Genomic DNA, 16045 nt, shown 5'->3' with positions numbered 1-16045 from the left:
TTGGTATAAATAATTGTATTGAACCTTGTGTTTATAATGTTTGTCATACAATCTCAATTGAAGAAAACAAAAAGGTGTATTCTGAATTGTTCCATATTTATCTCTTAATTGTTGAAATTACATCAATTGACCTTGTTCATAACAATCTACATTTTTAATACCATTATGAGACCAAATATTTTAAAATTGATCTTTAGTAAAAGGTACAAGATTATTTTGAATCAAAAAATCTTGGGTTATATACTTCCTTTCATTCCAATTATTTACCTTATTTCAGATTGTAATCAAATGTTTAAGCAAAGGTGTTTCTTTCACAATTATTATCTTTGAATCCCATTTATATACAAATTCCTTTGCTAACCTCTATTTTATCCATCTCTATACTGACCCATGCCAGTGAGTGCAACTCTAATAAAAATAGAGTTTCATACAATCGAAGACAAAACAGTCTGTTTGACTGGGATTATTACCATTATCAAAATATATACTCTTGTCCTTTGGCACATCAGAACTGCATTGTACACCACCTACAAATGCATTGATTGCAGTTACTCACTTCAGTTCCCATAGTAGCAATTCCCAATGTAGAACTTCTCTCACTAAGGAGAGCAGAAGTATGAGTTCCTTTCTTTAAGTCACACAGCATCACGATTTGGAAATATACTGTTACTCAGTTTTGGTACTGAAATTCCAACCAAATAATATTACGAGAGTCACTTCATCAGATTCCATCACTGCCTTCTAGGCTAATTCAAGATGCTGGTCTGACCAGCAACATTTCTATCAAATAAATAAAGGTTTCCTCTGTGGGAATTTTTTAAAAGCAAACCATAGAAATATTACTTTGTGGAATATATTATGTACAGTGATGTAATTTAGTCATTTAATGAGTGAGTGATAAACAGTGCAATCCTAGTCTGGAACAACACCCAAAGCTAGAATGAGGCAAGATGCTGAGTCAGCAGTCTGGAACAAAGAGCAGGAGATCATCTGAAGGATTACTAATTCGAATGTACCAATAGTTTATAGCAAGTGACAAAACAAATAATTTTTGCTTCCTTTTCAGGATGACCCATAGCACCAAAGCCAGAATATTCTAAAATGTAGACAAATTTGTACATCCCATGTTACCACATTGGGACAATAAGCAAGTAGTGTTTAGGAATATGATTCAGAGTAATGCTAGCCAGAACAGATGATATCCATAAAAATTTTCAAAATTACATCATAGGATCTTTTACATCCACCTAAAACAGCAAAACTTTTTTCAGCTTCACATCTCATCTGAGAGATCGCCCTACAAAAATCTACCCTCCATTGCATTGAAACCTTCATTTTGTGAACTTGTACTCCAAAACTAAAACAGCACATTACCCATTGAGCCACAGTACACATAAATATTCTACTCAGTATTTTGTTAAAAAAGTGATGAAGTAGCCAGAATGCTGAACCTGGGCAAAGAAATTATTCTTACAATTCCATGGAGCTCTTAGGAACCGTAATGCAATAAAATTGCCCCATTGAACCTACCGAATTTAACCAAGGTTTGTTTAGAGGAAATTTTTGAACTAGATGAAAACATTAACAAATTATATTCATATGGGTCATCATGCATGCGCCACTATTTATTAAGACTGTGGCTGACCTTAATTTAACCTTTCACCCATTATTAATAATTTAATGCTGCTTTAAAATAATTTAATGATTTTTGTTTCTCTCCTTGGAGGAATATAGTTCCAGAAGCTTCTGTCATAAAGATCATAACATCTGTCTGAAATAGGTGCATGATGAACTGAAATTTGTCATCTATACAAGTCTTCTTCTTTGGCTTGGCTTCGCGGACGAAGATTTATGGAGGGGGTAAAAAGTCCTCGTCAGCTGCAGGCTCGTTTGTGGCTGACAAGTCCGATGCGGGACAGGCAGACACGGTTGCAGCGGCTGCAGGGGAAAATTGGTTGGTTGGGGTTGGGTGTTGGGTGTAAAATGTACAAAATCTTGTTTGCTGCAGTTACTAGAGCATATAAAATGGATAATATACAAGAAAAAATAAATATTCAGTCAATAATAGTGCAAAGAAATGTGTTGAGTTAGTAGTGGAGGTCATTAAGTCATCTTATCAGAGTGATATGGGGAGGCCATAGCTGTTGAAAATGTTCTTGTACCTCTAGGTTCTCAGAATTCTGAAGAGAGCAGCAGGATGAGTGCGTGGCCAGAATGATAGGGGTCTTTTATAACATTGGCAGCCTTCTTAAGGCAGCTCCTCCTTTAATAGCTGGGAAGTCAGTACCGATGATGGACAAGGCCATCTGCCACATTCTGCATTCCTGAGCATTCAAGTATCCAAAGGAAGCTGTAATGCAACTAGTCAGAGTAGTATCCATAGTACATCTGTAGAATTTTGTCAAAACATTTGATGAATCTCCTCAAATATCTTTGAAGGTAGAGACATTGGTACACCTTCACATCTGCCTCAATGCACTGACCCCAGGAGATGTCCACCGATTATTTCGTTGGGGAAAAAAGTGGGGGACCTTGAAGTACCTGCTTCGTTCAAGGCATTGGGAACTCTGATAGCCGAGTCCAAGTGACAAATCCATAGTCGGGAGCTCAGAAGGGTGGGCAGTAGAGGCCAAAAATGGTTGGTTGGGAGGGGGGGTGGGGTGGGGGTTACACATGGGTCATATAAAACACCTGATTTTTAGGTCAAAAAAGGTTGGGGTGGCGGGGGAAGAAGAAGAGTCCATTATTACACGTGCCATTCATTAATGAAAACGTGTGGCCCTTCAGCTCCCCCATCATACTTCTGGATTACCTCGGAACAGAAACAATCCACTCCATTTTCAATCTGTTACAATCCCTCAGTATCTTGCATGTTTCAATCGCTCATCTAAATTCCATGAATCCAAACTTTTCTGGTCCAACCTTTTCTCATCAAACATCCTGCCCATTCTAGGTGAGAGTCTAGTAAACATTCTCTGAACTGCTTTTAATGTATTTGCATCTTTATTTTAAGGAGAACAATTCATAAACAATAGTGCCAATGTGAACATATGTGAACCCATATAAATGGAGTTTAATTGCATTCCTCTTCCCTGACAATGAACGATAACATGCGATCTCCGCAATGCATCTGAGAACATGCCTCACAGATGGAGTACATCAGTGCTCCACTCAGAGGTCTGACTGGAGAGGGCATGACCAAGGAGAGACATGTCTCAAGAGTCCAGTAATCCCACACTCTTCATCTGGGAGGCTTTTTCTCAGACATTATGAAGAGATGCAGTACCCACAGTCAGTTCCTTAACTCCAATGCCAACATGGCCACACTTCAACCCATTATATCCTGAACTCCTACATCTTTCTCCCAAAACAAATGATCCTGGAATCTCATCTCTTTCTATGAAAATACCATTTTGACACCCTTTCATAATCCATGAGCCTTACGCCAGAGAAAATCTCTCAAAGAGCAAGGCAAATTTGCACTCTAAAAATATTTGTTGATATTCTTCGATGGGAGAGAGCCTAGCAAATGAGGGATTCAGTAATGCTTGCTGTTACAGGCTATACTATATATAAATACGTCTTTAAAAGAGATAGATTATGGGGGGGGGGGGGGGGGTGGGTAGTTTAAGTCACTCCACAAACATACCACATCTCATTTAAAATGCAAGAGCTTTCTGAAGCTAGACATTCTGTCTCCAGTGACTTTACAAAAGACAATAGAACTGCTTTGGAAAGAATTTCAAAAGCGAATGCAAATGGAAGAGTTCGGGCTCAAGTGCTGATAAAGATCTTTCAAGGATTGGGTTTGGATCCTTGGGAGGGGTTCTGGTTTTTACAAGGAGGGAGGGTGGAAAGAGAAATCAGTTTTGCAATTGAGGCTGCAACACGGCAAGCTGGCAGGCTTGCTGAAAACCCCATTTTGAAGATGGGTTGTGAGTTCTGTGTTGAACATGTTCAAAACCCTTGTAGTCCTTACAAGAGGAAATGGCTGACTAGAGTGTTTCTCCTGAAATAAGGAAAACAAGTGGAACTCTGTGGTGACCTGGAAGAGGATATTATTTGGAAAACCCATATAACCATATAACCATTTACGGAGCGGAAACAGGCCATCTTGGCCTTTCGAGTCCGCACCGGTTCATTGATTTTGTGCGTTCAGGCATTGGTCCCAGTAGATCTTCATTCAATAACGATGGACGAATTCAATACAAGTGGAATCAGTCGTAGAATGGATGTTTTCATTTTGTAGAAGGCATTCGAAAACCATAAAATGCCAAGCAACTATTTGGTTCTCATAGGAATCCTGTGTCCTTGATTTTTGATGCACAGAAAGTAATATATCCAATTACAATAAGCAATTGATATGTTTATTGCAAAGGAGTTGAATTAGGAAACTAAAATTCCTGTATCAGTCTTTCAGGGCTGAGATGAGAAAAAATGGGTTTACTTGAGGGCTGAGTGTCCTTGGAAGCTTCTTCTTTCTGAGTGATGTGGACGCTTGGCCATGGAGTATATTCAAATTGATAGATTTTCAAACACTGAATCAAGTTGGATCATGAATTTGAGCTACTATCTTACAAGCAGAGCAAATCTTCTGAATCAAGTTGGATCATGGATTTGAGTTACTATCTTACAAGCAGAGCAAATCTTCTATTTCACACTTTTGTTCTGCCTTACTAATTTAAAAGTATTGAATTGTTTATTGCCTTTTATTCCAAGATATAGGGAAAAAATGTCAATTTCCTTCTGATGGGGCAAATTCTTTGGCAAGACACTGAAGTAACTGATAGGAGGAAATCAGTTTGTGTGTGTCTAACAAGCAACAAATATCTCTCTGAAACCAACAAGAACCTTCCTTACCCATAACCATTACCTTTAAGCACCAGATCCTGATGGAAGATTCATATGTGTTTAATTCTATGCACCGTATAAGAATTGCCTGATACCAGTGAACTTGGAGGAGTGAGAAGTGAGATTGGACTGTGAATCAAATAACTTTTCTGAACTTAAACACACATTACATACATGTGCACTTAGAATTAGAAGGGGGTTAAGTTCATTGTAATAAGTTAGAGTTTGATCTGGTTTTCATGTTTAAAGATAATTAAAAGTAACCTTTGTTAAACCATTTGACAGTGAATTTCTATTACTGCTGGGTTTTGGGGTCCTCTGGGCCCAACACACCATTCAATGGCTAGACCAAGTTTGCAATCATTGGTTTTTTTTGTCTTTGTTTTCTTTCTCATTATTCACTCTGATTCTACTTCTATCAGAAGTGTTGCAAACAATTTGATAAACATGAAAATATTAATTCAAGTAGACAGTTCAGCCAAGCCAGACTATATCAATGATCAGATTAACGCACAATGGGCAAATCAAATTTTTTGGTACCTGTAAATGTGGTAACTCTGACCAAACAATGAACACACCCTACCATCCATTCAGATTATTTGCAATAAAAAAACTATGCTATGCCTTTCAAACTCAAATGTTCCAACCAATTGCAAAAAGTTCATATACATCCAAAAGTCTCATTGCCACCAGTGATGTTTCATGTTTAAATCAAATGTTTGATTTCAACTTTCAGAACCTCGGCCTTCAAAACAATTATTATACTTATGACAAATGTGGTTCACGCTGTTTTGAAGCAGCTCAAGTATTTAAAAAGACATTGTGCAACATAAATGATTCAATTCAGTTAAATAACATGATCCTCAACTGAGAAATTCCCCAACATTGACAAACAATTTACAGCACGGAAACAGGCCATTAGGCCCTTCTAGTCCTAGGTACTGAACTTAATCTTGAAACTCCACAGTACAATTCTGCATTTTTTTAAAAAATGATTGAAAAAGATACTGCAGAAGAACCTTTAAAGTTGACAGTCACTTCTACAGTATAAATTTGCTTCATCTGCAATATTTTAAAATTTATATTTAGGGTGCTTTTTTTTTGCTCATGATAACACATAATACACAGGCCAGAATGTACTTTTGCTCCCTCCTAAAAAAAACAGCAAAAGGATGGCAGAGAGAGGTGGCAAAGGAGATCAATAGGGAAAGCAGAAAAACCATGTTTAGAGAGGCATACAATTGGGGAGAGAGTGGAGATGAAAAGAGCAAAAAGAGAGAAGTGAGAATGAGGACCCTGTGCCAGGAAGAAGGGAGGTTGGGTGGAGAAGAGACTATGCAATGAGGAGAGAAAAATGGGGAAGTGAATGGCACACCAGGAAGGGAAAAATAAAGTGAAGGAGAAATGAAGAAAATGTAATGAAGCAGTGGGAGGGAGAAAGGGGAGCTTGGGCCAGGGGGCAAAATGGAAAGGGACAGCATGTCCAGAGAAGGGGAATTTGTGTGGGGGTGGGGAGGAGGACAGGAAGGGAGACACAGATATGGCCAAAAGTGTATGCAAGCACGGGTAAGGGAGGGAAAGAGCATTAAAGGGGGGGGGGGGGGGGTAAATGAGAGGAAGGGAGAGCATTAAGAAAAGTGGAGAGAAGAGGAAACATTACAAAGGTGGAGTAGAGAGAGGTCCCATCAGAAAGGTAATGATGCGATTTACAAAGGGGATGGGTTGTACTCAAATAATATAATTGTGGTTCAGCATAAGATAAGCAGAGGTACATAAACAGGGTAGTAACGAAGGGGGGGGGGCGGTTGTCAGTAAGAAGGGGGAATGGAAGGAGAGTTTGTTGACACTTTTTCATCGCGGGCTGCAGGTGTAATTTAAACTGCAGAAGGGAGACAGACAGAAAACGAGAGAGAGAAAGAAAAGGAGACAGTCGGACGCGTGAGCTGTTGAGTTGCTGTAACGGGGAACTGCTGGTGGGCCGCGGCATCAGCTGCACTGAGAAATTGCAGAGGCCAGAGCACGGAACCGAGGACACCCCCACCCTTCCATCCTCCCGATACCCCCTTCCCGATCTCCCGGCTTCCGGTCCTGGCGGTAAAATACCTGCTCTGCCTGCCCGGGTAATATTCGTGCCTCTTTTGCAAGCTCCGCACTGGATATAGAGGAATATTATCCGCCATCTTAAAGTAGGTGGTCCACCTCCCACGATCCTCCGGGCGCCTGCCCTGACGTCACCCAAGTGATCCCGCCTACCTCTGACGTAATGTGCTTATGGCGTCACGGATTATTCTCAACCCAATTTTTCTCCTCGGCTGCGCAATAGGTCAAAGTGCTGGAGAAGCTCAGCAGGTCGCGCAGCATCAACACGTCAACATCGTTTCGGGCCTGAGCCCTAGTAAATCAACAAGCATGTCATTTGCAATCCATGTGCCAGACTTCTGACACAGGCACTCTGTTTTGTCATGGGGAAAGAATGCTTGGGGACTGAGGGGTGGCGGGGAGAAATCAAGGATGCAACGTTCTCACCGACTTCTGGGAACTTTTAGTCTTTGGGCATACAAAATGGAGAAACAATAGCATTGGCATTATCCAACATCAACAATTAAATTAGCCATTGTCTCCCAGGCACCTACTTCAGTCTCCACATGGGGCTCTTCAGATGTGATCCAAAGGGAATGCCAAAGAAGACAGCCCAACAATTTTTTTTTCTAGAACTGATCATGCTCGGTGCAGATACACAGGCTGAAGGACTTGTTCCTGTGCTGACTTGTTCTATACTCTTTGTGCATCTGCTAGTCCTTCAGCAGTACCAAGGCCATCCACACTTCAAGCACCCATTCAGCCAAGAGTGCAGGTGAACTTGTCAAGGATGTTCTAAAGTTGCAACATCCCCACCAATCTCTGGGACCTTTTGCCTTTGGGAGGAACATCTTGAAGTTCTCTTCGACTTCAACACTTCCATCTGTGCCCACATCTGACTGACAAGAAGTGGAAAAGGCCACATCCCTCCCAAAAACAAGGCTTGGTGTGGAGCAAATATCCTATCTGATATTCTAAAACTTGACAGTGAAGAGCTTCCAACCCAAATCCATAATCTCACCATCCTCATCTGGCAAGCAGAGAATTATACACAGGGTCATAACCATGATTATCTTCAAGAAAGAAGTTGGTTTCTTACATCAGTTATACCTCACACCAAAAAAATTACATAAATCAAAATCTGATTTTTCAGAAATGTGCTTTAGATGTGGTGTAGAAGTTGGAACTTTTGACCACTCCACCTGGCTATGTACAAAGGTAAGGCCTTTTTGGGTGAATTTGGGGGACATTCTTAAGAAAATTACAAAAGTGGATTTTCCACAAGATCCAGAAGTGTATCTTTTGGGAGACATTGGCAACATGAGTTTTAAGTTATCAAAACACCAAATTTGTGAATGTCACATTAGCTGTAGCCAGGATGTGTATCGTGGTTTCATGAAAGTCTGACTCCCAGTTAACCATCTCAAGATGGAATATGGAAATGCAAAGTTGCATTCCCCAAGAGAAGATCACTTAGAATATAAGAAAAGAATAATGACACATTTGTTAAAATATGGAAACCTTTTCTGAATTATATTGGCACCCAGTTTGATTAATTCCCTTACTTGCAAAGAAAATGATGCAGACATCATGTGTGTGGTGGGTTTTTTTTATGAAGAAAGGTAGTTAATTGATCCTGTATTATTGTATAAGGGAGGGATGGAAGAAAGGGGATGGGATTAACACATACTCTTACATATATCAAGTTGACTTGTTTATGGTTTGTTGAGTCTGTAAAAATCAAAAATAATATATTCAAAAAAAGAAGGAAGACAAATCAGAGAGTGCTCTCTGCTATTAGTCACAAGCAACAAAAAAAATCACTGGTATTTCTCAATTCCCTCTTCCTAAAGTTGAAGTATCATTTCCATCCTAGCAGACTGGACAATTTACACCACACAATAACTCCAAAAGAAACGCAAGGTGCAACACCAACCCCTGAACATGGCCTTTTATCTCTATCAAACAGGGAAGGATGTTTAAAATACAATTCAAAATTGTCTGTGCACAGGAGTTCATTTTTAATTTGCGTTTGCATTCTGGTGACATGCAAGACGTGATTTTAACCAACATGCCAATAAAAATACCAATCTCAGTGAAGACTAGCATTAAATATGTCTGCACCTTGGTAAAATGCTAAGCTCCAATGTTATAAAAATTTCAGCAGAATTGGAGTAATTTTCAGATCTAATGGGAAATTGTGATCATATGGCGATTACATGCCAGCAACCAGGGTCACCCCAACCTTGGTAGTTAATGATGTAAAACTACAGATTGCTGTCAACACCCATGAAGGTTAAGTTCCAAGATGTTGTCAGCTCATTTACTGAAGCATATGGATGAGCCTTATACTGGGTCTCCGCAGAATGTATCTGTCCTGCCGGAATCAACCGTACCACCCCCCCCCCCCCAAGCCTTCTGCGCCACACTACTCTCCAACAAGTGTTCATGCCAAGACCCAAGCAAAACTGAACCACTTCAGAAACTACACCTCTGTGATAAGGCACCAGCATAGACTTCAAATTTCAGATTTATTGTCAGAGTACATACAAGACATACAACCCTGAAATTCTTTTTCTTGTGGTCAAAGCAAAATTACCACTAATTGGTAGAGCAAAGAAACTGTACTCAATGTACACATCTAAACAAATAAAGAAATGTAAAAGCAATGATTGTGCAATACAGAGAGAGAAAGAATCAATACGTGCAAGAGTAAGAGTCCTTAAGTAAGTCCCTGAGAGGAGGAGTCACGCGATGGAGTAGTGGCCGGACGGTGAACTCCAGCCCTCTCCAGAAAAGTCGGGAAAAACAAGAGAAAACACAAAGGCACAGAAATAAAAGTTACAGAAAAGTGAGTATAAAGGTGGAAAGAAGATGGCGACAAAAAAAGAAAAGTCGAAAGCAACGGTAAGAAGAGAGGAAGAGAAGACAAAGGAGGAAAAAGGTGAAGGCCTTACCTGTCCGAAGAGGCCCGCTGCGGAGAGAGAAACCCGCTCCCTCAGGTCGGTAAATAATGGACTACAAAAATGGCTCGCAGAGCCGAACAAAAGTGCGCAAACGCGCATGCGCGAAGTTTCGCGCATGCGCGATGCGAATGAAAAAAAACACACCGACGGGAGGGGGGACCAGCTGGGGAGTCGATCTCCACAGCCGGCAATGACAGCTGCAGAACACCTGCAGCAAGAAGAGACCACAGAAGACAATAGAAACAAGATAGAAGAGGAGGAAAGGGCAACAAAGAAACAACAGATGGTCAACTCAGAGGAAGAAGAAGAGGAAGAGTATGGTGAAATAGAAGAAGAAAAGAGAGGCAAGGTAAAGGATATACTTGCTCTTATTAGAGGATACATGGAATCATTTAAAGAATGGCAAACACAGGAATTTAAGGATTTAAGAAAAAGAATAAACAACACAGAGGAGAAAATAATTAAAATGGAGATGACCTTAACAGAAATGGGAAAAAAAATGGACAAGATGGAAGAGCGGGCAGTAGCAGCAGAAATGGAGGTAGAAGACTTAAAAAAGAAATTGGAGAAATCTAATAAAAAAACTAAAGAGACACAAGAACTACTAGCTCAAAAAATAGATACAATGGAAAACCATAACAGAAGAAATAACATAAAGATAGTGGGCCTTAAGGAAGATGAAGAAGGCAAGAATATGAGGGAGTTTATAAAAGAGTGGATCCCTAAGACCCTAGGATGTCCAGAACTACAGCATGAAATGGAAATAGAAAGGGCACATAGAGTATTGGCCTCTAAACCACAACCACAACAAAAACCAAGATCTATTGTAGTAAAATTCCTAAGATATACTACAAGAGAAAAGGTACTGGAGAAGACAATGGAAAAAGTAAGAGAGGGCAACAAACCACTGGAGTATAAAGGGCAAAAAATCTTCATTTATCCAGATATAAGTTTTGAACTCCTAAAGAAGAGAAAAGAGTTCAATACAGCAAAGGCGATTTTATGGAAGAAAGGGTATAAATTTATACTAAAGCATCCAGCGGTATTGAAAATATTTATTCCAGGACAGCAAAACAGACTATTCTCGGATCCAGAAGAAGCACGAAAATTTGCAGAACAATTACAAAAATAGACTGAGGGAGGAAGACGGGTAATGAGAGTTAAAATGATCACGACTGATATGTATGTGGGTAAAGACAAAAATAGACTGAGGGAAGAAGACGGGTAATGAGAGTAAAAATGATCACGATTGATATGTATGCAGGTAAAGAGGTATAAGAGTGAATAGAGACAATGAGCATACATGAATGTATCTGTACTTAGAGGAAAATATAGATAGTATAGACAAGAATTAATAAGGGAAGGTAATGGAATAGAGAGAATAAGGAGGGAATTAAAAGAGGGACCTTTGTGACATATGAAAAGTGAAATCTTTTCTGGGGGAGGCGGGGTGGGGGGAAATAGCGGTCACTGCACAATCAGTTGACGCTTGCGAGTGGATTCGCAAATCCAAATGGAGAGGGGAGATGTGGTTGTCCGACAAGGGATAAAGGACAACTCAGGAGGTGAAGGGGAGATTGGGGATAAATAAGATAGAAATAGGAGAATAAGGAAAATGTTAGATGTTGTAGGAATGTTGTCTTATGAAGAGTTGAAAATAAGAAAACAGAAATGGAAAAGGAGGAAAGGTAATGATGGAAAAACGGAAAGAGAAGATAAACAAAATATAAAAGGGCTACGCTGAACTATATGTCTTTAAATATTAATGGAATACATAACCAAATTAAAAGGAAGAAACTACCAAATTTAAATGAATAAATGTATTCCATTAGAAAAAAAAAAAATAACATATTGGTTAAGAAATAATATTGAAATATTCGAACAAGTATAGGAGCCTTACATTAAATACAATAGCGAAAACCTACCGGGGACAAACATTACCTAAGTTGATAGAAGGAGAAGGAAAGAAAAGAATGGACTCAGTAGAATTTCTGGTGTAATTTTGTTGAATGACAACATTGTCTGACTGGATTAATGCAACCTAGATTGTATACCTAAAATGGATGAGAGGGGGGGGTGGGGGGGTGGTTTGGGAGGAAAGGGGGGGGGAGAAAAAGTCACTGTATATGTGTGAAAAGAAATAGTGTATATCATGGCTAATGTGATTTATGGCGTGAAAAATAAAAAAATTAAAAAAAAAAAAAAAAAAAAAAAAAAAAAAAAAAAAAAAAAAATTAAGTCCCTGAGTGAGTTTGTTGTTGAGGAGTCTGATGGTGGAGGGGTAGCAGCTGTTCCTGACCCTGGTGGTGCAAGTCTTGTGTGGATCCTTACTGATTGCTGTTGCTCTCTGAAATCAACATTCCCTGTTGATGTTCTCAATGGTGAGGAGGGTTTCCCTGTGATGTTCTGGGCAATGTCCACTACCTTTTGGAGGGCTTTACACTCAGAGGTATTGGTGTCACTTTGACATTAGTCTTTGATCAAGATCTCAAAACTGACACTAAACACCTGGCCTGCTGCAAAGCAACGACACCTGCCTAACTATTTGCAACTCAGAGGTGGACTACCTACAGCAGATACCAGAAGGCAAAAGATACAATCGACATTGTCTCTCAAAATCTTTCAAATCCACTGGCAGAATAAGTGAACTAACAGTAGTCTTGGTTCTGGTCAATATTCCCTGCATTGAGGCTCGATTTAAGGTAGTTAGTTCCATTGGGCAGAATATGGTTCATGACCTGCCTGTCTCATACTCTCTGAACAATAGTCTATTTTAGAGAAGAGGATTCAAGGATTTCTGTTTGCAAAAATACAACTTCCGTACAGTTTTCTGGAAATTCCTGGCCTACGACCACTCAAAGTGGAGAAAGAATATTTGGGAGAGCATAGAAAACCAAGTTCATGCATTGGCAGAACTAAGAAGCCACTGGCCACCGTGACAGAGGTGCACCAAAGAAAAGGTACAAGGACGCCTAAAGAAATCTCTTGGTGCCTGCCACATTGACCACCGCCAGTGGGCTGATAACGCCTCAAACCGTGCATCTTGGCGCCTCACAGTTTGGCGGGCAGCAACCTCCTTTGAAGAAGACCGCAGAGCCCACCTCACTGACAAAAGGCAAAGGAGGAAAAACTCAACACCCAACCCCAACCAACCAATTTTCCCCTGCAACCGCTGCAACCGTGTCTGCCTGTCCCGCATCGGACTTGTCAGCCACAAACGAGCCTGCAGCTGACGTGGACTTTTTACCCCCTCCATAAATCTTCGTCCGCGAAGCCAAGCCAAAGAAAATAAGAATTACTGCAGAAACTATCAACCCACCCATTCTGTCAGGCACCTCCTATCCTTTATAAAGAGAGATTATAGTTGTCACATTGGGTTTATCAGTCACCCCAAAATCAACAGAACTTGGTTGAAAGCAAATCTGTCTCAATCCCAAGGGATTGCCTAAGAAGAAGAATTTTAAATGCCATATATTGCTAAAACATAGAGAAATTTAGCAGTCTTTTTGTATTTTGCTTGATGATAACAATGTGGCGGTATCCTGGGACCAATTAGTGACACGTTGATGACGTATTTGAATGCAACCGTGTGGTGAATCAGTCTGCAGGAGTCAGAGGAGGAGGTACAGGCAGGCCGAACTTCTCCCCAATCCTTTACTATAAATTCTCCTTTACTATAAATATAAAATATGGTCTCAAACTAGTGGGGGGGGGGGAATAGGGAGGTGGAGGAGCTCCTCTCACTATGGGATGAGAAGGTAGCCTCCTTTAATTTAATGGGCACAGTTAGAGATAGCCTGTTTTATGAAATGATTGCAGCTGGTCTCAGAGACATGGGGTTTGCCAGGGACAAACCCCAGGCGATCAATAAACTGAAGACTCTGGAGGAAATTTATTCAGGTTGTTGATCACAATGGCAGGAGTGGAAGGGACTGACTGGACTGGTCATATTACGGCCTGGCCTACAATATTTTGGGCACCAGCCAGACAGAAAACCCCATGTCCCTGATGGCGAACATTCAGCCTAGTGAGAGAGCTCCCATACCCTCACCGGTGCCTGAAACCAGTTTGGGATGGCAGGAGGAGGAGGTGGAGGATACCAACACCCCTCATCTGCCCCCTGTTTCTTATCTGCATCCACTTCCAGTACCTCATATGCCCCCAGTACCTCAGCCGCTCCTAGGACTTCTACTGCCCCGAGGAAAGCAAGTGGCCCCACCACCTCATCTGCTGCAGCGCCACAGCCAGGTAAGAACTGCTTTCACATCTGTCCAATTTTTTCTAATGTGTTTTGTGAGTGCCTGCCATCTTTCTAATCTCTGATGTGTTCCATTTCTCTCCAGGAACTGAAGGGAGGAGGAAGCCCACTAAGTCACAAGAGGTCACACTAGAGATCCACGAGATAGACCAAGAGGACCAGGAATGTGTCCGCCTGCGTTGGGAGAGTCAGTCAGAGAGAGTCAGTCAGTGATGCGAGCACACAACCAGGCGGAGAGGCAGGAAAGGGAGGCTGACCATCAAGAGTACCAGGAAAATGCCAACAATTTTGCACGGCTCATCACCGATATCCACCAAAAGATGCAGGGCTAGATGGGCCAGTTGAGGGGCTTCATCTCCTTGCTTGACAATTCTTCACACCTTCAGCCTTCGCCCTCTGTCCTCCAGCCTTCTTCCTCCTCCCTCCAGCCTCATTCCTATTCCCTCCTACTGCCATCATCAGCCTTCCTCCTTCCAGTCTCCTCCCGCTACCATCAGCCCTCCTCTCCCTCCACCATCCCGCTCACCTCCATTCAACATCAACCCTCCTCCTTCCAGCATCAGCTTAACCCACTCCTGCCTCCTCCCTCCCCCATCCACTGTTTGCCCTCCTCCCACCACCATCTACCCACCCCATTTACCTTCCTACCCCCACTACCCCAACAGCACCTGAACACTTGTTACCGGGGAGAGGGAGATGACTTCTTCAGTCCTCCTTTCACCTCCTCATACCTCCATTTATTACTAAAAGATGAGGACTTTTCTTTTTTATTAAAAACATTGTACATAATTTCTGAAGAGGAAGTGGTTTATTTTGAAATAATGTATTTTTAACAAGTGTACATAGTTTGAATCATTAAAGATAAATGTTAAAAGTTAAAAGTTTTTTAAAATGGTATACATTACTCACAATTTGTTCATTCCAAAACTTTTACAATTTTAAGATGCAATACATTGTGCGGTGTGCAATAAACTTGTTATTGAAATTTCAGTTAAAAGGCCTTAGTAGTTTGCTTGATGGGAAGACAAAGTGGACATAATAGCCTCAGATATAGCTGATGGCCCTGATAAGGAACTCTATCTGACAGAAGAAAATCTTCTCCCTCGGTTATTCACTCTTCCAAGAAGTACTCCTTGTTAATCTCACATATATTATGCAGGCCACAATAGACAACAACAACAACAACGTCAGACACAAAGGCAGTACTAATAGCCAGTCGTTTGGCCAGGCACCTCCAGCAACCTTTGAGACATCCAAAAGCATTCTTCACAACCGTTCGTGCAGAGTTCAGTGGGTAGTTGAATTTGCACTGCCATTGATCGAGCACATGATGTTGTGTGAACCTCTTCATCAGCCAATTCCTGAGTGGTAGGCAGGGTCCCCAATCAAATGTCAAGGGATTTCCATTCTTTTAATAATCTTGGATATCTGTGGGCAAAGCAATGCAGAAGTATAGGGTTCTCATACAACCTCTGAGAGTACAACCAGCCAATGCTCCCATTTCCTCCTGCAGCCTTTCATATAAATAGTAATATATGTAAATACACATAAACATATATACATATACAAACCACTTAAGGCCTTTTTCACACGCTAGACACCTTTTCGTATACATGTTGCAAGCATCACTGTCGTGTGGGGTTATTCACATACTTCACGAGGGAATAGATGACTGCCTGCATCCTCAGCCTTTCTGTAAATGGGTGAGTTGGCAAGAATTTGAGCATCACACGTATGACCAGGCCAATCCACATACACATCTGTGAAACTGGAGCCACAAAACCACAGTGCATTGATTGACATGGAAAACATTGATAGGTGAAGACAAATGATTTTAACTTGGGTCATGATCCTTACTGGCAGTTGTCACAACAGCCTGAGGAATAACGGA

General features: G+C 41.0%; 1 protein-coding gene and 1 long non-coding RNA gene across 4 annotated transcripts in view; one reads left to right on the top strand and one right to left on the bottom strand.

Annotated features, from left to right (window-relative positions):
- atp9b (ATPase phospholipid transporting 9B) overlaps window positions 1–7077 on the bottom strand; it is a 346140-nt gene extending 339063 nt beyond the window's left edge. For all 3 annotated transcript variants that reach the window (XR_011352129.1, XM_069920813.1, XM_069920814.1), the window contains exon 1: window positions 6955–7077. Coding sequence is in view for 2 of the 3 variants with exons in the window: in XM_069920813.1 (XP_069776914.1) it covers window positions 6955–7031 (77 nt within the window). In the remaining variant the exon portion in view is untranslated. The remainder of the gene's footprint in view (window positions 1–6954) is intronic.
- Window positions 7078–7173: 96 nt separating this feature from the next.
- LOC138755221 (uncharacterized) lies at window positions 7174–14956 on the top strand. Its single transcript, XR_011352128.1, has 3 exons — window positions 7174–8148; window positions 14044–14144; window positions 14240–14956. It is a non-coding gene; the product is annotated as an uncharacterized lncRNA (long non-coding RNA).
- Window positions 14957–16045: the final 1089 nt, after the last annotated feature.

Source organism: Narcine bancroftii, chromosome 2, assembly GCF_036971445.1.
Source record: "Narcine bancroftii isolate sNarBan1 chromosome 2, sNarBan1.hap1, whole genome shotgun sequence".
Lineage (NCBI taxonomy): Eukaryota > Metazoa > Chordata > Chondrichthyes > Torpediniformes > Narcinidae > Narcine > Narcine bancroftii.
This window is presented reverse-complemented; position numbering and strand designations above follow the sequence as displayed.